The sequence below is a fragment of the Coffea arabica genome, chromosome 10e, assembly GCF_036785885.1.
Source record: "Coffea arabica cultivar ET-39 chromosome 10e, Coffea Arabica ET-39 HiFi, whole genome shotgun sequence".
Taxonomy (NCBI): Eukaryota; Viridiplantae; Streptophyta; class Magnoliopsida; order Gentianales; family Rubiaceae; genus Coffea; species Coffea arabica.
The window spans coordinates 5,697,811-5,724,849 of record NC_092328.1 but is presented as its reverse complement, the minus strand read 5'-3'; the positions used below and the strand labels follow the sequence as shown (position 1 = coordinate 5,724,849).

At 37.6% G+C, this 27,039-nt stretch overlaps 7 protein-coding genes across 7 annotated transcripts; 1 reads left to right on the top strand and 6 right to left on the bottom strand.

Moving 5' to 3' along the window:
- The first annotated feature begins 56 nt into the window (after positions 1-56).
- LOC113713069 (uncharacterized) lies at positions 57-830 on the top strand. The gene has a single exon (XM_027236789.2). It carries the CDS (start codon positions 194-196, stop codon positions 620-622), a length of 429 nt encoding a protein of 142 aa, XP_027092590.1. The 5' UTR covers positions 57-193; the 3' UTR covers positions 623-830.
- Positions 831-2,429: 1,599 nt separating this feature from the next.
- LOC113712657 (uncharacterized) lies at positions 2,430-2,783 on the bottom strand. Its single transcript, XM_027236155.1, has one exon. It carries the CDS (start codon positions 2,781-2,783, stop codon positions 2,430-2,432), a length of 354 nt encoding a protein of 117 aa, XP_027091956.1.
- A 99-nt stretch (positions 2,784-2,882) lies between these two features.
- LOC113712656 (uncharacterized) lies at positions 2,883-3,587 on the bottom strand. The gene is made up of 2 exons (XM_027236154.2): positions 3,228-3,587; positions 2,883-3,101 (listed from the first exon to the last, which is right to left on the bottom strand). Exons 1-2 carry the CDS (start codon positions 3,585-3,587, stop codon positions 2,883-2,885), a joined length of 579 nt encoding a protein of 192 aa, XP_027091955.1.
- Positions 3,588-3,665: 78 nt separating this feature from the next.
- Positions 3,666-4,394, bottom strand: LOC140015464 (uncharacterized mitochondrial protein AtMg00310-like). Its single transcript, XM_072068060.1, has one exon. It carries the CDS (start codon positions 4,392-4,394, stop codon positions 3,666-3,668), a length of 729 nt encoding a protein of 242 aa, XP_071924161.1.
- Positions 4,395-9,046: 4,652 nt separating this feature from the next.
- On the bottom strand, positions 9,047-10,386 carry LOC113712922 (blue copper protein-like). The gene is made up of 2 exons (XM_027236560.2): positions 10,101-10,386; positions 9,047-9,637 (listed from the first exon to the last, which is right to left on the bottom strand). The coding sequence occupies exons 1-2, from the start codon at positions 10,264-10,266 to the stop codon at positions 9,225-9,227; spliced, it is 579 nt and encodes a 192-aa protein (XP_027092361.1). The 5' UTR covers positions 10,267-10,386; the 3' UTR covers positions 9,047-9,224.
- Positions 10,387-15,042: 4,656 nt separating this feature from the next.
- LOC113711801 (28 kDa ribonucleoprotein, chloroplastic-like) lies at positions 15,043-16,746 on the bottom strand. Its single transcript, XM_027235007.2, has 4 exons — positions 16,182-16,746; positions 15,852-15,950; positions 15,479-15,766; positions 15,043-15,321 (listed from the first exon to the last, which is right to left on the bottom strand). The coding sequence occupies exons 1-4, from the start codon at positions 16,584-16,586 to the stop codon at positions 15,205-15,207; spliced, it is 909 nt and encodes a 302-aa protein (XP_027090808.1). The 5' UTR covers positions 16,587-16,746; the 3' UTR covers positions 15,043-15,204.
- A 1,343-nt stretch (positions 16,747-18,089) lies between these two features.
- LOC113711941 (uncharacterized) lies at positions 18,090-22,081 on the bottom strand. The gene is made up of 6 exons (XM_027235185.2): positions 21,639-22,081; positions 21,259-21,531; positions 18,938-19,098; positions 18,711-18,816; positions 18,511-18,636; positions 18,090-18,370 (listed from the first exon to the last, which is right to left on the bottom strand). Exons 1-6 carry the CDS (start codon positions 21,828-21,830, stop codon positions 18,233-18,235), a joined length of 996 nt encoding a protein of 331 aa, XP_027090986.1. The 5' UTR covers positions 21,831-22,081; the 3' UTR covers positions 18,090-18,232.
- Positions 22,082-27,039: the final 4,958 nt, after the last annotated feature.

The following is a 27,039-nucleotide window of genomic DNA, read 5'->3' as shown; positions in this document are numbered from 1 at the left end:
TAAAAAGTAGTCCTGTTTTTCTCTCTCCTACCACTATATATATCCTCCTCCTCCCCTTTACGACTCCTCAGATCCCCGCTACAGAAAGCCTCGTCTCTCTCCCTGTACTACGTGCTAAAGCTGCTCTCTCTCTCTCTCTCTCTGTCTTTCCTCTGTTGAGAAAACCTTTGTTTGTTCTCTCCCTGTTTACAACATGGCTTTTTCAAGAGTAGTTTTGGCTTTGATGATGTTCGCTGTTGTGGTTGGAGCAGCGGTGGCTCAAGCACCGGGAGCATCACCGGCGGCTTCACCGAAGAAATCACCGGCTCCAGCAGCATCACCAAACAAGGCAGTTACCGCACCGACTCCCTCCGCTGCTGCGACGTCACCGGTTTCCGCTCCCAAGACCGCGCCAACCGCCGGTCCCGCGGCTTCTCCACCATCGCCTCCAACCGTTGCTACCCCTGCCTCTGGTCCTTCTGCTACTTCTCCGTCGTCCATCGCTGGCAATCCTTCTGGTGCCCCAGCTTCCGCTCCTAACGGTGCTCCCGCTTCCACTCCTGGTAACGGTGCTGCATTGAACAGAGTCACCGTCGTTGGATCTGCTGGCGTAGCATTCCTTGCTGCCGCCTTGTTGTTCTAGATCTTCTCCGATCCGGCGAGATTTGTTTTCCACTAGACTTTCTTTAGCATCTATATTTATTTTTCTTTTTTACAGTGGTAGTGATGATAGTAGCTCTGGAGACGGTGATGATGAGTACATTATTTTGATTTACTCTTTTTTTTTTTAATTTTTTTGGCCTTTTGGTTTGTGCACTTGATTTATTATCATTATTGTTGATTTATTATTATTATGGATTCTTTTTTTTATAATATTTTGTTACTAATTTTTGATATTCGTGTTATTAGAGTAACACAGTTCTTTTACTAATTCTAGTACGGGAAAAAATAATTATTAGTATCTTATTTTGATTTTCAGATAATTAATCCCGTGAAACAAATATATACAGTAATCGTCCGTGCTTTTTTATATTAATAATAATTGTCATCATTATCTAACACTTATCGAACAGATCATTATTTTTGGGTAAGCTCAAATTAACTTCCAAGTATTATCATAGCTTTTGTGATAATTAAACTTTTTTGTAAAAAAAAAAAAAAAAACTTTTGTGATAATTGTACAGCGTTAATATTTTCAGAACAGTAATAATTAAACTGTTCGTTTGACCCATAATCGACAGTGTGTGACCTCGCAATTTGTCTCTAAGTAGAGACCAAGGCGTCATCAAAATATCTAAAAGAAGTCTGCACCCGTTTCTGGGTGTCGTACTGTGGTGAGAGGTTTTTTTTTTTTTTTTTTTTGAATTTTGGTGCCTGTGTAGGTAAATGATGAAGTATGATTATTTATGCTTTTTATGAGTCTGGAAACTGCTTTAGTGTATGTGTCACGTGGAGAGAACAGCTGTTGGGGAACCTTATCGTACAGAAAAGCCCCCCATGTGCTCCTCCGTCGTCATAGCGCCGAGGGTGGGAGCCCCCAAGGATTACTAGTATTAAACAAGTTTGCTGCCTTGTTTGTTTTGGTGTCAATGCCTAAAGATAGTCGTCGGATTTTAAACTGTTGTCACAAAATACACCAACCAACATTTGGGGTAAAAACCGACCTTCCATGACGAGTCTAGTAAACAAATACTAGTAGTTTTTTTTTTTTTTTTCGCCTTTTCCGGACACCATAGACCTAAATTTACTATGTATTAGGTGAAGGGAAGACTTGAAGAGACTCAAGGAGAATTTGAAGGAATCTGAACTATCGCCAATTCAGACGGGTGTATAGGCATTCGTTAATGATAAAAAGTCTAAATTTTTAAAACATAGATAAGGGATTTAATCTCTTGACCTACGTTCAAGTAAAAGTTTAAAACTCTCTCGATGGGGTTAACTATTGTAGGAGTGGTAGATTAAATACTAGTAGGTTGTATACGTTGCATGTATTATTCTCTCCTCCTCCACAAAATAAAGCAAATTGTAGTGGTTCTTGTGTTTGCTCCAAAAGCATGGTCACGGTGAAATTGGAAGAGAAGGAAATGTGAAATTCAAATTCAAATTCCTTGATCCAAACACAACACCACTACATTCATAAAAGCACGTGAATTTTTTTTTATCACAATTCGCATATTTTGAATGTTATTACAATAACTAATTTCGCAATTTATACATCAGGTGTAGATTTTAGCCATTTTGAAGTCTACGATCAATTGAATCAATCACCCTCACTTATATATATATATATATATATATATATATATGGATCGTTGATCAATAAAAAGTATGTGATCGCACGGCCTGGAGATTTTCATCAATTAAATAAATCACCATCACTTTTGAGGACCGTTGATCAATAAAGTAATCACATTTTTTTGTTATCGAACTGGCAACATTTCATTCATAGACTAAATCATATTACAATTTTTGGAGCAACTGCCCCTATAGTCTGCTTGTACCAACTCAAGCAACCAAACTAGGAAGTCTGACTTCCATTCAGCAGTTTCTTCCAAATTTGTAGCAAATTTAGCTACCTGATGACTAACAGAGTTGCTTCTCCTTCTAGTGAAGGAAAAGCAACATTCATAAGAACTGGACTTCAGCCTTTCTATATCTGATAGCACAGTTGCGATATCTATATCATTTTCTCCACTATTTATCCTATCAATAACTTGCTTACAATCTGTCTCAAACTTTACCCCTCTCCACCCTTGACGTTTGGCCACAAGCATGGCTGCTCTTAGAGCCAACGCCTCCTCCATTTTTGGATTTGAACAACTTGTGCCTGGCACTGCCCAGGCTCCCACTAGCTCCTTCTGCCAAGACCTCGCAACCAGTCCCCACCCTGCTCTAACCTTGTTCTAATGAACAGCTGCATCTGAGTTTATCTTGACCCATGCCTCCCTTGGTTCTTTCCATTCACTCAGCTCCTCCTTCCCCACCCTACTACCTCTAACTGGTTCCCCCTCTTCCACCTGAGCATCCTGATACTCCCTCCATTCCCCAACAGCTTTCTGGACAACTGTCATAGGGTCCCTAGCCTTAGCTTCAAACTGCCTCGTATTCCTAGACTTCCATATCTGCCATAACAGATTTATTGTCAAGGCAATCCGCTCCTGTCCCTTTTCCTTATGCACTGCATCCTTCAACTCCTCCCACCAGTGCCAGAACTTATCTTTATGATTCACCAGACCCTCCTAGCTTACTGGTGCCACTTCCCAAATAGCCTTCGCATAGTCACAAAAAAACAGCAAATGGTCAACAGTCTCTAGATGCTCCCCACAACAAAAGCACATATGATCCCCTTTAGAACACCTTGCCTTTATGATTGCATTCACTGGTAGGATATTTTGTAAGTATTTCCAGATGAAATGCTTCAACTTTTGCTTCAAATTCAACCCCCACAGAAAGCTCCAGCTCTGAGCTGAACACTTCCTGCTGCTGCTTGACTCAACATTGCTCCTATCATAAACCACTTTCTTCCTAATGCATTTTGCCAGTTTATAACCTGACTTAACTGTATATTCACCCGTACTAGACTTACTCCAATATATCCTATCTTTCATATTACATACACTCAGAGGTATCCTCACTATGTCCTTCCCTTCATTTTCTTCAAACACCTTTGCAATTAGCTCCCTATCTCACTGCCCATCTTTAATGAGCTCACTTACCCACTGGACAGCCACCCCTTCAGCCCTTTGAGTTTTAACTTTCCCATTCTCAGTATTTGGTAACCACCTATCCTCCCAAATATCAATTGATTTTCCATCCCCCACCCTTTTCCTTATCCCCTCCTCCAGTAATTCCCTTGCTTTCAGTAAACTCCTCCAATACCAGGAATCCGTACTCTGACTTTTCATTGCCCATATTGAAGTTCCCTTAAAGTATCTTGCCCTCGTAACCTTACTCATCAGCAAATTTGGCCTAGTTAAAATCCTCCAGAGTTGTTTTGCCAGCAAAACCAAATTAAACTCATGCAGCTCCCTAAACCCTAGTCCCCTTTCTGCCTTCCCATCAGCCAACCTTCCCCAGCTCAACAAGTGGATTCTGTGCTCCTTTTCCCTTTGACCCCACCAGAACTTTGCCATCTCAGAGCTAATTTTCCTACACAAATCCTTTGGAAGCATACAACATGACATTACATAGATAGGTAATGCCATGATAACTGACTTAAGCAACACCTCCTTCCCAGCCTGGCTCAAAAGCTTCTCTTTCCACCCCTTCAGTCTGTCTATTGTTTTCTGCTTGATAAAATCAAAAGTCTGCCTTTTGGACCTTCCAATGACCAAAGGCAGCCCTAAGTACCTACTTTGTTGAACTTGCTTCATCCCTTGCAGTTCCCTCATTACTCCTGCCTTATGTCTACCCATCACATTCCTGCTAAAAAACAAAGAAGATTTCTCAATATTGATCAGTTGTCCCGAAGCTTCCCTGTATCCTCTAGTATTCTTCTTAGCTGTCCAGTTTCCATAGTAGTTGCTTTGCAGAAGATCAAGGAGTCATCTGCTAAAAATAGATGAGACAGCCTAGGAGCTTCCTGTGCAATTCTAACCCCAGTCAGCTTACCCTGCACAACTGCTTGCTTCAATAGTGAAGAAAACCCTTCAGCACATATCAGGAAAAGATAAGGACACAAAGGATCACCTTGCCTCAATCCTCTTGTTGGCCTAATAAAACCTCTCTTCTCTCCATTAAAATTTATGGCATAAGTGACACTAGAGACACACTGCATCACCCACTGAATCCACTTTGGACAGAACCCCATTCTCAACATAACTTTGGCCAAAAAATTTCATTCTATTCTATCATAGGCCTTAGACATATCAAGTTTGATTGCCATATACCCATCCCTCCCTGTCCTTTTATTTTTGAGGAAATGAATACACTCATGAGCTATCAGGACATTATCCAAAATCTGCCTCCCAGGAATAAAGGCAGACTGAGAATAACTAATGCAATAGTTTAGGACATGCTTGAAAATAAAGTAATCATATAGATCGAAGACGGTAACCACATAAATACAATTGTAATTCTATCTATAAAAATTTTAAGCATTTATTGACAGTAATGTAACATGTAATTCCTATCTCAGCATTCATATTCTGGTTATTGGATTTTATCCTTCAAAACTACTTTTAAAAATTTGAATTTTATCCACAAACTATTCTCAAGGTTGAAAAATTAAATGGTTAATTTTTAAAGTCGATCCATTTCCATTTTACACTTTTCATCTGTTCTAAAAAATATTTATATTAATTATTAATTTAGTGCCTGTTGTAGTTTTGAATTTCGTTGAGTTTGTCTGTCAGTTGGGTTATCACCACAAAAGAAGAAAAAGGGCAAAATTAGTTGCTATTGAACCTGGCATCAATTCATGTTGGCAAATCTCAATTAAGAATTTCAGAAAAAAGTTGTTGGAAAGTTGTATACAGGCAACCCATCTTTTTAACACCAACTGCAAATCAACTTTTTTTTTTTGTCGTCCATGCAAACAAAGTATGAGGTTGCAACGTGGAGTTTAAAGTTTCATGATGAACCATATATATATATATAAAATGATTTGTTATTACATACTTGAATATGAACGACAGACATGGCAAGTTAATAATCTGTGTTTACAACATCCGTTCAGTTCAGCTGTCAATTGCATCAGATCTTACAGTTTTCACGCAAGGACACAATTGCCATTCACGCTATAGATTGAAAATTAAGAATTATTAAATATGAATGATAGAGCAAACACATCATCATTTTTTTTTTTAAAAGAAGATTCCAAAACTCAAAATTAGTTTACATTGAACATGAAAATTAATCATAGATAGATATTGGGCTTTCAAATATTGGGTCAAAGAAAGCCCGATGAACTGCAGGACTGACCAAATTTTTTTTCACAAGTCCATCACTATGTGCCATCCATCCTGGATACACGTACTATTACTAACTAGAGATGCACGTGACATTGACATTAAGGACGTGCAAAATCGAAAAATTTCGATTTACCGAATTCAAATTAAATTTAAAATTTTTAAAATTGATAAATCAAAAATCGGAATCGAATTCGGGTTTGGTACGACTCATGGTAGATTAATTCAAATTATGGCTTACTTAATTAATAAATGGCTCAGCAAAGAAAATATGACGTCAAACGGCAAAGTCTATTTGCCACTTTCAGTGCCACCACATGCCATAAAACCTATTTGCGGTTCTCAATGACCGGTAAATTATAATGCCTCGCTAATGAGCATATATCAAAGTTAAATAATGGGATAATTTCACAAACCTCCCCTGAGGTTTATAACAATTGCAGCCACCTCCCCTTAATTTTTAAAAATTACACCTACATCCTCTATTTTTACTATTTAGGTAACTATAGACCCAATATACCACATTTCTCTTCAAAAATCCTAATATGCCCTTATTGACATAAGTACATAACAACAAAGAGAAAAAGTTAGTTTAATCATGTACATTTTCTTTTTCTAAAACGACCGCAAACCTGCTACCATTCCAAATCAATCGAGCAAACTATTATTTATAACTCGGTCTTCATTCCAAGTGACTTTAACTCAGTCTATTTGCAATTTTGATTGCCACTACACACCATAAAGCCTATTTTTGCAATTTTCAATGACTGGTAATGCCTCGCTAATGAGTATATATCAAAGTTAAATAATTTATCAACTCTAAATTAGTGGTGATCATGCTTGGTTATTGTTTTTCTTTGCTTAAATTAGATTACTGCTTAAAAAAGAAGTTAAAAAAAAAGACCCTTCGTGGCATCTGTGCCAAATTCCTCGAGAATGAGTTGCACATTATATCATTCCATTTGTTTAAATTATTAGTTTACCACCAGGGAAAAAAGAATTAAACATAAAAGGCCCCATGGTGATATCTATGCCAAATTCCTCGACAATGAGGTGTGTATGCATGAAATTTGTAAATTATGGGGCGACTATAGGGCTGCAAACGAGCCGAGCCGAGTCGAGTTTTGAGCTAATCGAACCGAGCCTTAGCTAAATTTTATCAAGCTCGAGCTCGAGCTCGACGAGCTGGCAATTTTCGAGCTCGAAAAAAATAAAAAAAAAATTCTATTTTAAAAAAAAATAAATAAAATAATATTTTTTTCTGAATAAATAATAAAATATTAAGGATATATCCGTAATTTCACTATAAAAATAAAAAATTTAAAAAAAATATATATATATATAATATACGTAATTTTATTATTAAATAAAAATAAAAATAAAAATATATATATATATATTCAAGCTCGCGAGCCGGCTCGCGAGCTAACGAGCTTAATATTCTGAGCTCGAGTTCGAGCTCGAGTTTGACTCGAGCTGGCTCGAGCTCGACTTGAGCTCGATTAATGTCGAGCTCGACTCGAGCTCGACTCGAGCCGCTCGCGAGCGGCTCGATTCGTTTGCAACCCTAGGGCGACATGTATTTTATTTAGAAAAGTAAAAAAAAAATCTTTACTATTATTATAAACTAAAGGTTAAATTGCAGTGCCTCTTAATCTTTATTTTTGAGTACTTTGCCCCCTAATCCTTATTTTTGAGCACTTTGTCCTCTTTCGTCGGTCAAAAGTAATATTTGACCATTGCGAATTACTGAACTCCTAAAAATGCCCTTATTCTTGCTAGTTGAAACTTTTTTGAAAAATTACCCTTGTCCTAACATCAAGAAATATACAATACTTTTTTGGACTTGGGATTATGCATGTACATATACATAGCTAATGAAATTACAAATAAAAAACGTATATATATAGGATCTCTCCTTCAATGTGTTCTTTATTCTTGTATCCATGTTGTTTTTTCAACTGGCTTTGCAATGTGCTACCAATCTCCTTTGACTTCAAGATTTTTGGATACACCAACTTGAAAAATTTACATGCTTTAGGTGTCTATAAAAAAGTTAATTAATTTTTATGCAAAAGTTTTCAAAAAGTAACACTAAAAAAAAAATACCAAATCAATTACTTTTTATGTAAAAGAATTTCAATAAATAACACAAATAAAATAGTACCAACATTTGACTAAAAAATTTTGGGACTTTTTTTAACGGTACTGAGCCATTTATTTGTCAAAAGAAAAATGATATAGCAACCCACTAGTGTAATTTTGTCTAAAAATTCCAACAGCTAGAAACAGGGGCATTTTCAAAAGTACAGAACCCTTTTGGATTGTTAAATTTTTGGACTTTTTATAGAAAAGTTTACCATACAAATTTGATTTATGTCAGACAAAAAGGTAATTGAAAAATATATTAATGAAAAACGTAAAAAATTTTCTTTAAATATTTACAATCCAAATAAGGCCTATAAGTAAGTTGTAACAGTCAAGCGTTGCTTTTGACTGATGGAAATGGGCAAAATGCTCAAAAATAAAGGTTAGGGAGCAAAGGGGTTTTGAGACCAAAACTTTAAGGGGATTTATTACTACTTACCCTAAACTAAAGAAATCGTGTAAGAGTAGTGTGACAATAGAAGTAGAAATGCCATTACCAAGAGGAATTTTTATCCAGGGGTTGCTGATGGAGCTTCGTCGCAGGAACCAAGACTCCTGGGATGTTATGCAAACCACAAAAGTACGTATAATTTATCTTATTGAACTTCCACAACAAAATTTCGGCCTTCATATGAATTTTGAAATCTTTGCCACCCTTCATAATATTCGTGCTTTTGGTAATACTAAAGAGTATTTCTAAATTTACCAAAATTTGCTTGCTACAAAGGAGTTAGAAGGATTAGACAGAGTCTACCAGCTAATTGAATGACGCCCAAGGACCTATTTTTGAATATACATTTGCCTCATTTCCATGATTCCATCTCAATATTATCCGTGGCTAAATGTTCTTCGTCTTCTTCTTCTTTTTCGGTGGGTAGAAAAGAGAGTTCATTGCACAAAATAAAATTTGTCAATAGCAGCCATCCATGGTAAAATATTGAAGGTTTTCTTGAAGATCCACCCCCCCCCCCCAAACAAAATCTGAATGTCCAATTGCAAATTGTTCACTATAAACAACGAAACCAATAAATGGGACAATTATTAATTAAGCTAATTAATCAAGGACAAAGACAACCTCAACAAAAAGTACAAGAGAAAAAGCAAGGATTGAATGACACAAAAGAACAGGAAAATGGCACTGCCTCTATCCTGGCTAGAGTAAGTACTACTAGCCCTCTTGCTAAGCTTTTAAGACATAACCAACTTAGAAATCAGAGCTACCAAAGTGAAAAACAGGGCTCCAAATGGAGTGAGAGCTGCTGAAGACGATGGCTGGGCAGTAGTTGTGGTGCTTGAAGGTGGTGTTAGGGTGGTTGTAGCGGTTGCCGGAGTAGTAGTGGTGCCAGATGATGGAGAAGTAGTTGTTCCGCTTCCAGCTGGTGGAGATGCAGAAGGTCCTCCTCCTGTCACGGTGACGGATAACTTCATCCCACCGCCGCAGTGGCCAACGACACCACAGATGAAATAATGTGTCCCGGGAGTTTTGAGAGGGATAGTAGTTGCGCCTGTGTTGTCTGTACTAATGGCATTTCCCGCTGCGCATGTGCCATAATCGCTTTGTGTCACTTCATCCACGGTATGGCTAGTTGCATAATTGAACACTGCATATTGAAAAAATAATAATAATAAGAAGCGCAGAAGAAGAATAAATACAAATTTCAAGACTTGTACATGCACAAGAAAATACCAGGATCACTACTGCTAGTAAGATCGTGAAATGTAGGATGCAAAAGTTGGCTAATGGATGTCCTTACCAGGTTTAATTGGGTATATTCATTCCCAAAAAGCAAGGTAATGTTGTAAAATACGAATTGATTTGGTTACAATAACAAAATGAACAACGCCAATTTCAAGATCCATGCTCAACAAACAAATTCCTAGAATGGACGTTCCTAGCTAGCCTGTAAAAATAGGACGCAAAGGGCCAGTGTGGTTGTTACTATAATTTAGTCGTTGCTCTTTCTAGGATTTGATCCTCACCTCCTTTATGCTTTCACCATGTCCAAAATTAAGAAAACAAATGTAACGCAAGTTGTTCCTGGTTTGAAAGCTGAGAGAGTTTACCAAGGTTGTCGCCAACTTTGAAGGTCTTCCCACCAGTCCATGAGGTATAATCAACCCCTAGTGCCCAACCAGAAGTGTCTCCAACTGTGTAATCAGTTGCCCAACTTGGAACAGCAGCAAAAGCGATCAGGATCAAGCATAAAATCCCAGAACTTTGTTTTGCCATGGTACGTGGATGAATAGAAGTGGTGGGAGAGGGATCCAATATAGGTTTTTTCGACTATGGTATTGGTTATTGATGATAACTGGGGGAAATGGGAGTTCCCTTATATAATGACACAAAAGGAAATGGAGTTGTTCACTTAATTTTGTAAGGACTATGTGCATGGTTGTAAAGGAAGTCATTCATGGGGATAACTTCGGTCAGACTCTAAACCTACTTCTTGCATAAAATGGCTATTAATTTCGTCATTTTTCCACCTTCAAAGAACATGGTATATTTTGAAGTATCCAATATTAATTCGTGGAGTAATTTTCGTCTTTACTGTATTATGCAAATAAAGACTTGTGCCAAAAAAAAAAAAAAAACTCCGGTCTCCAGAAGAGACACAGGAAAAAGAGAGAACCAAAACTGGACGTCTGATGCTTCAGCAAGCAAATTACCACCCTTAGTTATTATTGGTTATCTTTCTCTGTCTTCTTGCGTATGCATCTTGCCTGATGCAATTACAAAGTTCAAAGGCCAACATTAGATATTTCTGAAGTTGGTGAAAAGAAATTCTCTATGCCCAAATTTTTTTTTTAAAAAAAAAAAGAGAGAGAGAGAGAAAGGAAAATGATTCCCTACACTCATCATTAGATGAGAACATAATCATGCCAAGGGCCAAATCAAACATACTCGCGAGCCCTACTCGTACCAAAAGATAAGATAAGCAAAAAAAAGGGGGGGGGGGGGGGGGGGGGGGGGGGATGGAGCTCTCAGAATTCAGACCATAAAGCTATTGTCATATGATCAGGATTCGAAAGTTACATATGATGAATAAAAGACGGAAGTGGTAACTAAGAAAGTGGAAGTCTTTATCCTGTTCAGCTGGATACATGGATGCTGGTCATTATGACTCATGAGTATCTTCTTTGATTTTTCATTCTCTGCTTCTTTTTTTTTTTGAGCTTCATTTGTTTCATTGCTACTACAACTTCCAACAGGGGATTCCACATTTTGACCCTAACAATTAACCTCACCCCCCCCCCCCCCCTCTTTTTCAATTTTTCAACAAAAGTAAAAGGTGAAGTTTTGTGGCTAAGAAATCCATTTTTTCCCTGCAAGAAAGCTTGATTAACCTCTTTGAAAAATTCTTGGCTAAACAGTTGCACACTGATACATTTAACACAACAGACCTCACCTAACAACGCACTTACAGCATCAAATGGTCCCGCCACATCCCATGGTATCCTATACTTTTTGGTGAACGCGGAAGTATGTGAGTGGTTGGGGAAGTTAGCTAGCCTCTGGGGCGGAAAAATTTGGAGCAACTGCTGCTCTTTTGTTTCATGCATACCTTTCTGGTTCCTAGTTCCTACTTTCCTACCATAATTCTCATTCTTTTTGAATTAAATCATCTGATTCTTCCATCCCTCTGCCTATTTCTAAAGTTCTTGGCCACCTAAGCGTGACAGCAGAGAAAATTACCATGAAAATGTAAGAGTGGAAATCCTGAAAGCGCACCTATCATCCATAAATGGCATTCTTCTCGGATGCAATGCTGAAATATGATTCACAGGTTGAGCCCCAGTAGCTGGAAATCCATTCAATGGGATGACTTTGAAAAAAAAAAAAAAAAGACTCATAAATATGCATGAATGCTGATGCTTACTTCAGTAGACAGCAAATTTTAATCAACGACGAAGGACAACAAATTTCAAAACAGAGATTGCAGCTTTGTCTAACGCCATTTCTTCTAGTTTAGCGGCATTACTCGAATGAAGTTTCCAAGTTCAGTAAAAATGATAACTTCAGGACCAAGAATAAATAGTCTAAGACTATCAGAATCATTATTACCTTTGAAAGAACAGTACGAATTTAGTTACAAGACTATGACATTCTAACTGATTTCGTATCAGCCACGTAGTAGGAGAAGAGGAAAAGGTTGCTATTCTTAATAGCAAACTGGCATTAAGCATGGTTGGTTCTTGCATCATTTAAGGAAGGAAAATTAATAGGGGGATGAGGGGTCGCTTTAGCATGCACGAAATCAGAACTCAGCTCATTCCTGGTGAATGACCAGCCTGCCCTTCCTACTTTGTTAAATCAGAGACTTTTTTTAAGTTTCAACAAATTACTGCACAGGAGCTTTGTTGATTTGAGAGTAGTGATGATCTTTTAACACGACACCCAAATTTTCATGACTAGTTCAAGAAGATAAGCAGAAAAGCATCATTCTGGAAAACCCACCAAGATGAGCAAATAACAGAAGTGATATTTGGTATGTTGCTTGTACATATTTCTGATGACAAATGAATCCTATTTTGAAGATAAGTGACCCTTGTAATGAAACTTAAAGAAGCTCTCCAATTAAGTTGCAGTAACAACACATATCAGTAGTTCAAGGTCAGGCAATACGTAAATGTTTGACAGAGTTAAAGTGATAGTAGTTATTAGTCCCACCTCAGACAAGCTCAGTTCTTCTACACCCTCTCCTTGTCTGTGCATGATTTCCTTAGAGACCTTAAATCTGCCAAAATTTGGTAATTTGGAGACCTTAGTTTCACTTTCCTCTAAGAAAAGAAACTTTTGATTTCCTGATGTAAATGCCAAGTGCCAGCAAATAATCCTTGTTTACTCAAAAGTTATCTACATCTATAATACCCTAAACAGAGTGCTCAAGCAAAACATCTATCAGATACAGACTAGAATCTATTATCCTGTACGGAGTAGATAATCCAGTTCATGCATGATATATAAGCTAATTCATAATCAACCTCTCAAATTCTTATTTCCAACAAGCATCATTTGAGAGGGGGGGAGGGGGGAAGCGATAAAGGATGACACTTTCAACAAGAGTATCTAAACTAGATAGGCCTTGGAAAAACAATCAAATCATGCATATTGCCAAAAATCACCAAAGCAAAAAGCAAGTTCTATTGAAGTTCAATATATGAAAATATCATAACCTAAAACAGCAAATGCAAGCTAATTTAAGTAAAAATCCCAAACAATGCACGGCTGAAATGCAAAGACCAAAACTTAGTCACATACAGTTCTTTGACACCACCTCTCCCTTCCCACTTTGGACAAATAAAGTTAGTAAGGGACAGAGGAGACACAACAAGAGCAAGTAGCTTTTCAAAGTCTCCTAACACTAGTCATCTTTCATAAGCATAGAATCAAATGTCATTCCAGATTAAGGCTGGGTAATTATTTGAAACAAAGTTTTACAATAACAGTTGTCATTTCACAGGGAGCACATTGCCTATTAACAACATGAACAGCACTGGTTGAGCGTATGGAAGCATGATTGAAACATAAACAGAATTTTCTTACACTATAACAGGAAAGTGTCAGAACAGATACATCTCTAACTGGGCGCTGCCTCAAGGCAATTGCTAAGGTCAGTTTTTGACCCTGATTGAGCCACATCAGCTCAGACCAATCTGAGTCTTCAGCCAGCCTCAGCAACTGTGAGGCAGGCAATTTTCTGCAACTAGTGTAATACAGAAACATTGGTGTCCCTTCAGCTATTCCAAACCCCCTTAGATAGTAACCCCAGAAATACATGCTGTTTGTTCTCCTGCTTTTAACTGGCAAATGTGTGTGTGTATGTGTATATTCTCGCTCCATAGACAACTTTCGTAATTTAATATGCCATATTCACAAGTCTACTTCATCCAAATAATGAAAACAAGTCTTCCATTGAGTAGTACTTCATAATCAATTGTCCTTCAGATGCTTCTTGCGAAGAGGTAATACCATAGCAAATACAGTTGCTATTATTAGTCACAGGGAGAGGGGGAGAGAGAGAGAGAGAGAGGCAACAGCTTTTCAGTGAGATTACTTCCTTTTTGCTGAATTAAGGACAATACCATCATAACGCAAAGTTTAAGATACAAACTTAAATTGTTTGCAAAGCCAGACAGAACCAGCAGTTTCAGCTGGTCTAACTAGGAATCTTATTTCGGTAATGACAGAAAGCAAGAGAATTAGAAAGCAGCCCAGCCCAACCAATCCTAGTCACTGCTGGTTGACAATGGTAAGGAAAAGTAAGAACCAGACTGCAAGTGCCAGTTTCTATGATATTCAGAAACTTCTCCCCCTTGTTTAGTTAGTTGATTCTAGAGAAATGGAAATGGGTATAAGATCACAAACATTAATGGAATTTGACAGACGCAGATCACCTTGCCAATCTTCTTCCGCTCTTTCATCTGTGGATACAATCTTCTTGTTCTTTTCAAAGGACATGGCCACTCAGAATTTCTTATCTCATCAATTTAATTCAACTTTATCAGTACATGCTACAACTCTGTTTCTGTAGTTTCTAACTTCCCTTTCTAATAGAAGAAAAAGTTTCAGTTTAATGCAAACAAGTAGAAGTGAAGAGGGGATTCAAGCTCCAGTAGACAATTGGCAATAGTTAGGGATATAGTACAAGCTATACCACCTTGATGGCAAAGTATGGAGTGCACAAGTGTTAATTTGAATATCCTTTCCACTTGCCAATTAGGAAATTTAATATCCATTTGCCTGTATGAGAAATTAGAAAAATAAAAATGAACTGAACATAGACTTTTAACACCATGCTTATGACTGGATGGCATGCTAAATTGCATGTGCAAGCAAACACAATTAGCTCATAAGTTGAGGAGAGTTGACGATATTTTTTTTCAATGAAAGATTACTCCAGGCCAACCATTTTGGTAACACAAGGAAACATCTGCATTCCTTTCCCCCAAAAGGCCACTAGAAAAGATTTTTTTTTTTAAAAAAAAAGAAAGAAAAGATAATGTATTTTGAATACAAAACTAAAAGAAAAACTAACTGAAACTTCAAAATTCAGCTCAAGATGCTTATACAAAATTGAGTGCATCTAGCAGTTTGTAAGTAGAATTTTACAAGAAATATAAAACACATCTATAAACTAATTAACCTTCATGCTCCATTAGGGATCTCTCAATTCTCTAAAGAATTTGAGTTAGCTGTGGCAATATCAGATTGAACATCAGCTTTTGTTTGTGGTCTTAAAAATCGTCTACTGCGTGCCACTCGAATTGGCCTCCCCATAAACTCCTGCAGCAAAGGACTTTCTCAGTGTTCAACAAGAGAAAAGGCTCTTCACTTCAATATAGATTAGAGAAACTAAAAAACATAAAAAGAAATACAGATGTGCAATAAACCTTCAACATCAAATGACATCAGAAGAAATAAGCAAAAAACCTAAGATTACCTTCCCTTTAAAACCTACTAGTGCAGCCTCAGCCTCCTCCTTAGTATTGAAGGAAACAAATCCATAACCAGCAGACCGTCTAGGATTATCTTCAAAAATAATCTCAGCAGAAACAACATTTCCATTATTAGCATTGAAAAACTCTTTGAGATCTTTGGCACGGGCTGCAAAGTGTAAATTTGCCACAAATAAGTTGTGTATTGGCAATGTCTTTGGCTTTGGAGGAGTAGCAGGTTTGATTTTCTTCGGCTTAGCCCAATTCAGCTTTAACACTCTACCCTGATAATCCTATTCACAACATAACCAGAATTTTACATAATCCCATGAAAAATAGAATGTCCAGAAACAGCCAAGATTTATCGAATATGCTTACATACGATTCGAGATTCCTGAAAGCAGCCAGAGCTTCCTCATGTGAAGCCATTGTAACAAATGCCAAACCCCTGTTTCTGGTCTTGTTATACATTGACAGCTTAAACAAACGAAAAAATAAAAACAAAAAAAAAATCATTCAGAATATTAACATTTTGCACAATTCAGACATTCATTCCACTGATTATCAAAAAAATCAAGATATAACTGGAGCCGTTATGTTTAAAGCAAACAAAACAACCTAAAAAGAAAAAAAAAAACACAATCTAGATTGAGCATAAGTTGTATTTTTTGTTTTTTGGAAGTTGAACAAAAAGCAATGAAAACCAACCTCAATGTCCACAACAGTACCATACTTCTCAAAGAGAGGGCGAAGATCATCTACAGTGGAGGTCCATGGAACATTCTGAGCCAAAATTCTGGTTTTAGATAATTCTTCTTCTTCTCCTTCGTCGTCTTCTTCTTCTTCTTCTTCTTCTTGATTATCTTTTTCTGCATTTTCTGAATTTTGAGTAATGGGTTGGGCTTGGGCTGAAAAAGGGACTTGGAACTCAAAAAGATTGAATCTTTGGGACTTAAATGGGAGTTTGAATGAAAGAGAGGGAAAAGAGAGAGTAGCGTTGAGTGTGGGAGGTCTGTGAGTGGCGGGTTGTGGTGAAGCTGAGGAAAGGTTCTGGTGGAAGCAGAAGAAGTTTGTGGGACATGATGGCAAATGGAGAAGACGAAGAAGTGCCATTTATGGGTAGAGAAATCAAAGTTGAAAAGAAAAATCTAATGACTTTTCATGGTTTGTGGGGTTGGGTACCCTGTTTCAGAAGGGGAGGAAACATAGGAGTTGAGGAAAGGAAGGGAGACTGACGAGAGAACCAGAGCGATTGGATGAGGGGGAACATGACAAAAAATTATCTGAATAACAAATAATTGTATTTATATAATGAAAAATATCCTTTATTTTATATACAAGCATATATATAATGAAAAAAAAATATCCTTTATTTTCTATAAATAATTTGAGCATTTTTTTTATCTCAGGAATTAACTATTGTACAGCTAAATAAACGAAATTTCAGGTTCTTAATTTAAATGACGTGGCAATGTTTATGTATGAAGATCTGAAACCCTTTTTTTTTTTTTAGATTTTTAATTTTTTTGCATTCTTGCCTCTTATTGTTAATTTGAATGGCTACGGACCACTGGGAAGTATTACGATTTAGGACCGGGATTGGTAAAATATTGTTTTGAGGAACGATTGAGATGTACTTAACCAAACACATTTTATCTGAGAAAATAGGAAAGGAAAACAGTGCTAATGTACAACCCCAAATTCTTACATGTTATTGTGCTGATAGAAAATAGTTCATCACAAATAAGGTGGAATTACCAGCTAGAGAAGTGTAACTTCAGAAATGTGACAAAATTAATGTCGTACCATAAATGCAAGGACGGATTGAAATTTTAAAAAGCAACTCACTGTAATTGAAGAATGGTTAAGTTCTGTTATTATAAGTAAGGGTGATGTTGAGCCAAATAAGTCGACTCGATCTCGCGAACCATTTGGTCAATAACTCGATTTGAGTTCATTTTGACCGAGTTCGAACTACTCGTTTGAGCTCACGAGTCAAGCTCGAACTCTAATATTTTCTATTTGAAAGGTCGACAAGTCTAATTGAGTTTTTTATAATATATATATATATGTATCTTTTAATTTTTTAATATTTATTATTGTGAAATGTCAATAATATCATTTATTTAAAATTTTATATAAAATATTAATTTTTGTTACGTGAGTTTAATTAAACTCGAATAGGCTCGATTAAACTCGATTACATTTGAATAGACTTGATTAAGTTCAATTTGACTCGATTAGATTTAATTAAACTTGAGTTCGAGTAAGGTAAACTGAAGTCGACCTTGAACTTGACTTCTAAAAGTTTAACGAGCTCGAGCTCAATTATTTTAGCTTGTTGTTCGAGCTTGACTTGATCTAAAACCGTTAGCAGAACCAAGTATAGCCAATTAGCCATGATAGAATACCTCTACCGTCACTGACATCTCTGCCATTATTTGGTCAAAAAAAAAGAAAAAGACAATCCCAAGTCTACTTTCAAGATTTTAGTTCAATACACTGCGCCAACAATCAACATAACCACAGAATGAAAAATATTTCCATTGGGCTGCAACATAATGATTAAAAAAAATTTTGTTTAGGACAGAAAAAAATAACTTTACAAGCATGTGATTTATCAAGTATGAATAGGTTCATTGAAACACATTTTAGTAAGATGAACGGTATTTCTGATACAATAGAATCACAAAGAGATTTTACTAAACAAAGGCAAAAAAAAAATTTTGCAACAACATTGTCAAGAAACAGTATGTTTGCTACTTTTTGTGCATCCTGCTTTCAGGCGAGTACTGTTGCAAAGGTGATAATGGTTGTCTTAGTGAATCAGCATCACCGAAATCAATTTTCTTCTCAACTTGGCTGCACATCTTGGGGCTGGACTTTCTCTTGTTACCCTGTATAGAAAGAAGAAATTCAATTAATCATTTCAACACTACACATTATAGCAAGTATATAGGTGCCAGCAAGCACTTGTTTTGAGCATCTATCACCAATCATAGTTTTGGCCTACAATATGCAACTAATTTTCTCTAACCTTTGAAGAAACGCTGCCAGAATGTTTTCCGCCAGAGCCATGTAGATTTCGTTCTCTGTGGAGTTGCCTCATTAACTTTTTGTTCTCCTCATCCAGGATGTTGTTTTCTTCAAACAACACCTTCACCTAAGGTCAGAAAACAGAGCTTCGTAAACAACACGCTGACATGAACTTGGCACACCTTTCAAACGAAAGCTTACCTCCTCCTCAGCCCTATCAAGGTTGACTCTTAAATGTTCCTTGTGTTTCTCCAAACTCGTCAACTCAGCCACCAAAGCTAACACCTTCTGTGTTGACGGTCTCAAGCTACCAATGGAAAAAGAAATATCAGTCAAATCAGAAAAAAACTGCAACAAGATTATTTTATTGGAATATTGTAAAGTATATGATATAGCAATACCATCATAGATTTGATTGTCAATCTTACCTATTCCACAGGCTCAACATCCTTTCAAACACATCAACTCCACGATTAGCTTCTAGAAATGAATGCGCAGTTGACATGACATTGTCTTTTCCAAGTGCAGAAGCCAATAGTGACTCAAGTAACATTTGTTCTGTCGCTGCAGCCTCTCCTGATGTACCAACCTTCAGGTATGACAATGAGCCTCAATGTGAGCTTTATTTGGTTTAGATGCTTACATTAACAAATTTTCATCTCATAATACTATCCACATAAAAGAAGACAGATTTATCTGTGCCACACACGTCCACTTTTAAGATTCACAGCAACACACAAAAATTACTTTTGATAAGCAACATTTTGGTAATTCTAAAACTTAACATCTCAAGTATTTAAGATTTAATTATCTAGATTAACTCTAACCATAATGTGAACCAATAAATTAATACCAGATATCAAGTGCAGATTCATCAAACATGTGATACACCACCCCAGCTTTTGCCCAGAATAAAGGGCAAAAGATAGCTCCAGCATTTGAAGTAATTAACTCTAAAAGAAACAGTAAAGAAACACATCCATGCCACATAAGCTACATTGAGTAAAAAAATCATCATACTCTACAGGTAAGCCTTCTGCTCTGAGAGAATCATCAACCATTGCAAGGATGTTGTCGAATAGAAGCTTAATTTTCATTAAGTATACTCTAAATTGTCGAGATTGTTTCAATTTACTCTCTGATTGCTTAATCCTGGTATTTCATTCAAAAGACAACTTTGAACCGGTAATTTTTATCAACTAGACAGGTATACATTTATTAAGCTACATATATTGGATAAAGACGTAACTCGATGGGAAATTTTGAACGAAAGAGATCAAGGCAGCAAAGATGCTCAAATAAGATATTAAAGCCTTTATCCAATTAAAAAAAATAAAGATGCTGATGATACAAAATGAAGAGCCACATAAAATGAATGTTTACAATAAAAAGTACACATCAGATCTATAAATAATTAGAGGTGCAATTTTTTGAGCCACAGCACACAATGTGAACTAAGTTAGTACTATTTGATATTATAAAACTGCACATTGTTTCCACATTTTTGGCATCAGCTGCCTGGTTCCTAAATTCTGCACAGATTACACACCTAGAAAACCTTTGAGAAGATAATTCAGTAAAACCAAGGTATCATCAAAGCATACAAGCTAAGCCAGAAGGGTACATGAAACAAAATCATCACTACACCAAAGGCCAATTTTTTACCCATTCAGCAAGACTAAGATCTTTTCATTTAATCAGCCAGCCAAGAAATCACAGGGCAACTTAAAAGCATAGTCAGAAGGTATCATCAAAGCATACAAGCTAAGCCAGAAGGGTACATTGAAACAAAAGTTATCACTACACCAAAGGCCAATTTTTACCAGTTCAGCAAGACTAAGATCTTTTCATTTAATCAGCCAGCCGAGAAATCACAGGGCATGCTTTTCATTTAAAAGCATAGTCCTGTTGCAAAAGGTGATCATATAGCTGCATGCTTAAAAAAAAAATCTAAAAACCACTAATACGTAGGGGGATCAAGGTTCAACAGTTGGTGTGCTCTTTTAAAGTCCTTTACAGCAGGTAGACCTCTATTCTGGAGAATCATTATAATCAATTATTAGATAATGCAAAAACCTCACAATACTTGATATGTTTCAAAAACTCTTTCAGGCTTCATATAAAGATTGACACCTTAAATCATTCCATAATTATTGAAAAATTTTGGGAATGATTAAATTCAGCATCAATATCAAGTTCAAAATTCAGCAATAAAAACCCAACTTAAAACAGTTTCCTTTTCAAAGTCGCTGTTGGATTTCAGCTAAACTAGTTTGAAGTCTTTATATCCATAGAAAGGAAAACCAAATAAATCCATGCAAAACATCAAAACTACTATTCACCATGCAAATATTATTCATCAACCAGCAGGCAGTCGGTTACAGCAAACATATATAAATTATTGTCATCCATTAAACGAAGTACAACAGAATCTTCAAGCTAAACATATACAAAACAATTTTGCATTTCATCATGTCAATTCAAGATTATTCAGTGACCATACCAGATGAATAGGTAATAATCAATGAAGTCATAAAAATATTTTACAACTAAGAAGGATAAAATCCCATGCCGTGAACAAATAAAAACATAGTTCCATGTTAAAGCAATAGATGACATTCAAGTTTCGGGCCAACCCCATTTTTGTCTTCTTTAAGAATCCAAATACCAGATAAACCTTTTACAACTGAAATTAATTACTCCATTGGATCCTGTTACACAAAATGGAGGGAAAGGATCGAACTTTTACCGATTGTTCATCATACTGATACTTGTAAGATTGCAATTCCTCTGATAACGTCTTCACCTCGTCTTCCAACTCATGAACTCGAACCTCAGCCTCTTTAGCTCTCTCATCCGCCTCATTTCCAAAATCCATCAATGCCTCGCGATCGTGATCATACAACGAGCACTCTCTCTCCCACCTGTTACACTGCCCCAACAAATTGGCACATTCCATTGCCAACTTCTGATTCTCCTCCACAAATTTCTTCAACGCCTGCGCATTCAGAGTAGCCTCCGCCTAAAAAGTTCCACAAGAAACATCAATAAAACCCTAAAAGCCCCAGAAATTTGCATTATTTTCCAATTAATCAGGGGAAATAACAAAAATTAAAAAAAATTACAAACCCTAGCTCGCTCGATGATTTCATCTTTTTCTCTGAGTTTCGATTGGAGAAGAAGATACTGATTGCGAAGATGATATTGGGCTTCTTCCGCGGCGCGAAGCTTTAATTGCAGAGTCTGAGTCGAGACCGGCAAGCTGAGGGTATATTCCACCGATTCTCGAAGGAAGTCTTCGGTTTCTTGAGAAAGATCCATTCTTGAACTTTTTAACAAGAATTGAAACCCCAGAAAAAACGAATACACGATGTTGGATCAACTTTTTCAGGGAAATATCAGATAATATGGAGAAAAAAAGAAACCCTAGGGAATAAAAGCTAGGGTTTTGGGTGTGAAGAAGAACTGTGGCGGTGTTCTTGGGAGGTTTTGCCGAATTTGAATCGGAGGGAGGGAGACGGTTTGGTACTGTGGGAGAGCCGTTGGAGAATTGGGATCTTTTGTTTTAATTTCGATGGTGAAGATGGTGGAGAAGTGCAAGTGGGCGCATCACAGTGGACGAGGAGTTTTTTTTTGTTAGCGAGCGAAACTATTTCTTTTCTTTTCTTTTTAATTTTTATCCTTTTTCTTTCCTTAATTGGTTTATTCCCCTTTCTAGAGGCTCCTCGTGTGTGTGGTTTTTTTTTTTTTTATTTTAAAGTGACCTATTAATTGATTTTTTTTTTTGGTAAATAAAGATGCATTAAAAATAAAATCAAGTCAACAGAGTGCAAATTAAGGTACAGTCATCCGTGGGGTGGAAACCCCCTTTAAGTCTTGCAAAAGTAAGGGAAGTACAAAATTAGGACATAATTCAAAAAAAGTGAAGTCTTGAGTGTTGCTTCTTCCCCAGTTGGCAAGGATGTCTGCACATTTGTTTGCTTCTCTATAATTATGGTGAAAACATACTTTCTGGAATGTAGTCAATAGCTCCCTGCAATCAAGAATAATAGGTGCAAGTTTATGAGAAATAAGATTATTTGACTTACACAAGGAGATGATAAAGGCAGAGTCCATCTCCACTTCGAGAGAGTGGACGTTGAGATTTTTTGCAAGTTGTAAGCCTTCTCTAAGAGCCCAACATTCAGCAGAAGGAACTGAACAGAAGCCTAAATTTCTTGCAAAGCCCGCAATCCATATCCCATTTGAGTCACGAATAATGCCGCCAGCTCCTGCCTGATTTGTTGGTCCAGAGACTGAACCATCAGTGTTGAGCTTGGCGAAACCTATAGCAGGGGGGATCCATCTGATGAATTTTTCTTGTCTAGGGGATCTGGAGATGTGAGAACCAGGCCCTAGTAGGTAAAATTCATGAGCATGGTGTAGGCAAAACTTGATAGGATCATCAATTTTGTTTTTTTGAAAGATCTTGGCATTGCGAGCTTGCTAGAGGCTCCAACAACCAAAGCTAAAGATGGTTCCCCAAGGAATAAGGTTGAAAGGGGAAGGAATGTTGGACGAGCATCCATCCTTGATCCAGGAATAGAAATCCGAGCTGGTTTGGAGGGAGTTTTGGGAGGGATGGGTGAGTTTAAGCCAGAAGGAGGTTGCTTGGGGACAAGATCTTAGTACGTGATTCGAATCTTCAGAAGGAGCTTCACAAAAAGGGCAAGAGGCTTCGGAAAGAATTGTGCGATGTGTGAGAAGACTTTTTGAAGGGAGTCTATCCTGGGATGCTAGCCAAAGGAAATGCTTGACTTTTGAGGAGGTATTAACTTTCCAAATCCAGCGGAAGTGGGATGGAGCTCTAGAATCAACTGGAAATAAGGGAGGATTTTTGCAAAGGTTATAAGCAGATTTCGAGTTGAAAACCCCATTGCTGGAGTAATTCCACCTAAAGAAATCATGGGACGGATTGAGCTCTTGTCTTGGTGTACCCTTGATCTCCTTCACGAGCTGAAGAGAAAGCTTGAAGGATATTCTATCAAGGTTCCAACTGGTGGGGGAGTGAAAAAGTTGAAAAACTCTTAAGTCCTCTTCCCCCTCAGTTAGAGGTCCTTGGATCTGACTTCTGATAGAGCCTGATTGAAGCCATTTGTCTCCCCAAAATCTGACTAAATGCTCATCTCTGATAGACCAAATTAAACCTTCATTGAAGGTTTTGATCCCAATGTTGAGGCTTTTTTTATTTATGGAGCCATTTACATTGTTGAGCTGGAGCATATGGGTGTCAGCGGAAAGAACTTCATTCACATAACAGTACCTAAGAACTTTCACCCAAGGTTTGTTACTCTCTTGGGTGATATTCCAACAGAGTTTGATTTTAGCAGCCTTGTTGAGCAAGGCAGTCGGTTTGAGTCCAAGTCCCCCTAGGTGCTTGTCTTTGGTAATATTATCCCAACTGACAAAATGAATTTTTTGCTTATCCTCTGTGGAGCCCCAGAGGAATCTTCTTTGCTCTTTGTCAATCTCATGACAAATTTTTTGTGGTAGTGGCAGACATTGAGTGTAATAGGCTGGGATTGCGGAGATGGATTGCTGAGCAATTGTTTTTCTGCCTGCTAGGGACAAAAGTTTGGATTTCCAACCTTGAAGTTTATTTTTGACTTTGTCAAGAATAAATGAGCAGTTTCTCACAGAGGACTTGGAGATGGTGAGAGGGATACCCAAATAGGTACCAAGGTCTTCAGTGGTGTTGATTTTGAGCATGTGAGAAAGAAGAGTTTTCTGGGCAGAAGGGGTATTGGGGGAGAAGAGGACTTTTGACTTCTCATAGTTAACGGTAAGTCCGGAATTGAGGCAAAAATCATTTAAGGCAATTGTGACTGCCTGAATGGAGGAAAATTCAGCAGTGCTGAAGAGAATTACATCATCTACATAAAAACAGTGGGAGAGGGTGGGGCCTTGTCTACCAAATTTAATTGGTTTCCACAGCTTTTCTGAGCATAGGAGTTCTATTTTTTGAGATAGATACTCCATGCAGATAATGAAAATGTATGGGGAGATAGGGTCTCCCTGTCTAATACCTCTAGAATGGGTAAAAAATTCTGTGATTTGGCCATTTATTATTAAGGCCAGCCTAGAAGAAGAGATGCAATTCAGGATTAGATTGATGAAAGAAGGAGGGAGTTGAAAATGGTAAAGGGCTTCTCTAATAAAACCCCATTCCAGTTTATCAAAGGCCTTTTCAAGGTCAAGTTTGATTGCACAAAGGCCAGTTTTTCCACTTTTCTTTTTCATCCTAAAAAGAGCTTCTTGCACAAGCAGAATATTGTCCGAACAGCTTCTGTTAGGAAGGAAACTTGCTTGAAGCGGGGAAATGATATCAGAAAGGATAGGTCTTAGACGATTGACAATGATTTTGGCCAGGACCTTGTAGGCAGAGTTATTTAAGCCTATAGGTCTGAACTGTTTCAGGGTTTCTGGGTGTTCCACTTTCGGAATAAGGCAGAGAAGTGTATCATTGACACCAAGAGGGAAAGGTTTGAGCTCAAAGCAATCGGAGATCATTCTGATAAGGGATGGTGAGGTTTTATCCCAAAATTTTTGAAAGAAATAGGGGTGTAGCCCATCTGGTCCTGGGGATTTGAAAGGTTTGAGTTCAAAGAGGGCTTTTTTTTATTTCTTGAGGAGTAGGTTTAAGTGCAAGAGTCCTAAAGAGTTCAAGATTTTGGTTTGCAAAGGGGATGGGGAAAGGCTCAGGTTCTAAGAAGTTTGAGGTGAAGTCTGTGGTGAAGAGATTGGCAAAGTAGTTTTTGCAGATGTTTTTGATAAGAGAAGGATCAGTGACCCAGTTACCTAGTTCATCTTTAAGACGAGATTTTGTTCTTGTTTCTCCTACACACTGCAATGGTTTGGAGAAATTTAGAACTAAGGTTGTCCCAACAGAGATAATCCATTCTAGCTTTCATTGCCCAAAGATCTTTTTCTTGATTAAGGACATGATTATAATTAGCTTGAAGAGAAATTTCCAATTGGGCGAGAAAGTTTGAGTGATGGTTTTGAAGCGATGATTGAATACCCTTCAATCTATTAAGAAGCTTCCTTTTTTTTTTTGAAAAGATTCTCGAAGGTCACAGAACTCCAAGAAGACACCAAATCAGTAAACTGTTTAGTGGTATCAGGAAAGGGTTTGTTTGGGTTATTCCAAACTTGATCAACCAGGGAGGCAAAAGAAGGGTGTCTCAGCCAAAATCTTTCAAGCCTAAAAATCTTTTGAGCAGGACAAGAGAGATGGGGTTTGAGATTAATCAGGATAGGACAGTGATCAGATCTAGTGCGAGGAAGGTGCAACACATTGGCAGTATCAAAAAGGGTGCGCCAGGAGTGATTGCAAAAAGCTCTATCAAGTCTTTCATGGACAATTTTTCCATTGAATTTTTTTCCAGTCCATGTGAACTTTGGACCGGAGAAGCCCATGTCCATGAGACCACAATAGTCTAAACAGCATTTAAACAAGGCAACTCTACTATTAATTAAAAGATTCCCACCAAACTTGTCAGAGGGATTAAGCAATTCATTGAAATCACCAATGCAAATCCAGGGGAGATTAACAATATCAGAGGTGATTTTAAGATTTTCCCAGAGAATTTTTCTATTATTCAGAGAAGGGCTAGCATAAATAGCACTAATAAGCCAAGGGGTATCATAAGGGTGTACCTTTGCCGTAGCATGAATAACCTGGAGGTCATTTGATATGCTTTCAAGCTTCACTTGAGCATCATTCCAAAATAGCCAAATTCCTCCTTTGAAACCTTGTACATCTACAATTTTGTAGTTGCTGAAGAGCAGGCTGTTACACATGGCAATAGCTCTGTCTCCACTCAATTTGGTTTCAACCAAAATGACAATACCCGGCTGATGGGTGTGGATGTGTTGAAGAAGGTGGTTTATAAATGCGGTACTACCCGCACCACGAACATTCCACATTAGTATCTTCATAGATGAGGAGTCATATAGTTGAGTTGGAGAGAACAGAGATTTGTTCTTCCGAGATGGTCTTTGACTAGGTCCTACCAAAGCAGGAGTCCAAGTGTGCAGGCGAGATGCCCTTGGTTGAACCTCCATTTTGTAATGGAAGTGTTCTGGCAGAGGAAAGTGTAGGGGTGTGGGGCATGCAACAAATATCCTTGCCCCTTCGACCTCTCTTATAGGAGTGAGAGCCACCACCTTTTCTTCTGAAGAAGGGAAGTTTAAGACTAAGTGGGAGATAGAGAGGGTGTAATATTATGCCTGCGCTAAAATGAGGACATCGTCTTCTACATGCGATTGCCTTAGAAGACTGCGATTTTGTTCTGGCATTTCTCTTATCCAAAGAGAGTGGTAAATTGGCAGGTCGTCTGTGGAATTTGATCCTGAGAGGTTTGAGCTGTTCAAGTCGAAGTTGAGGATGATTCCTGCACTTGAATCGTTGCTCCACATCTGGAGGTGACCCACGGGTGAACCCAGATCCATGGTTTCTTGGAATTTTTCTGGTCTTTGGTTTGAGACT

What these genes read in the sequence shown, in the direction of transcription:
- LOC113713069 (XM_027236789.2), top strand. Translation starts at nt 194, where the DNA reads ATGGCTTTTTCAAGAGTAGTTTTGGCTTTGATGATGTTCGCTGTTGTG.
- LOC113712657 (XM_027236155.1), bottom strand. Translation starts at nt 2,783, where the DNA reads ATGGAGGAGGCGTTGGCTCTAAGAGCAGCCATGCTTGTGGCCAAACGT.
- LOC113712656 (XM_027236154.2), bottom strand. Translation starts at nt 3,587, where the DNA reads ATGAAAGATAGGATATATTGGAGTAAGTCTAGTACGGGTGAATATACA. An exon ending in CTATTTGGGAAGTGGCACCA is followed by an intron (nt 3,102 to 3,227) that starts GTAAGCTAGGAG and finishes CTGTTATGGCAG; the next exon opens with ATATGGAAGTCTAGGAATAC.
- LOC140015464 (XM_072068060.1), bottom strand. Translation starts at nt 4,394, where the DNA reads ATGGGTAGACATAAGGCAGGAGTAATGAGGGAACTGCAAGGGATGAAG.
- LOC113712922 (XM_027236560.2), bottom strand. Translation starts at nt 10,266, where the DNA reads ATGGCAAAACAAAGTTCTGGGATTTTATGCTTGATCCTGATCGCTTTT. An exon ending in CAAAGTTGGCGACAACCTTG is followed by an intron (nt 9,638 to 10,100) that starts GTAAACTCTCTC and finishes TTCAATATGCAG; the next exon opens with TGTTCAATTATGCAACTAGC.
- LOC113711801 (XM_027235007.2), bottom strand. Translation starts at nt 16,586, where the DNA reads ATGGCACTTCTTCGTCTTCTCCATTTGCCATCATGTCCCACAAACTTC. An exon ending in TCAGGAATCTCGAATCGTAT is followed by an intron (nt 15,767 to 15,851) that starts GTAAGCATATTC and finishes TGTTGTGAATAG; the next exon opens with GATTATCAGGGTAGAGTGTT. An exon ending in TAGTAGGTTTTAAAGGGAAG is followed by an intron (nt 15,322 to 15,478) that starts GTAATCTTAGGT and finishes CCTTTGCTGCAG; the next exon opens with GAGTTTATGGGGAGGCCAAT.
- LOC113711941 (XM_027235185.2), bottom strand. Translation starts at nt 21,830, where the DNA reads ATGGATCTTTCTCAAGAAACCGAAGACTTCCTTCGAGAATCGGTGGAA. An exon ending in ATGTTGAGCCTGTGGAATAG is followed by an intron (nt 18,817 to 18,937) that starts GTAAGATTGACA and finishes TTCCATTGGTAG; the next exon opens with CTTGAGACCGTCAACACAGA. An exon ending in TTGATAGGGCTGAGGAGGAG is followed by an intron (nt 18,637 to 18,710) that starts GTAAGCTTTCGT and finishes TTCTGACCTTAG; the next exon opens with GTGAAGGTGTTGTTTGAAGA.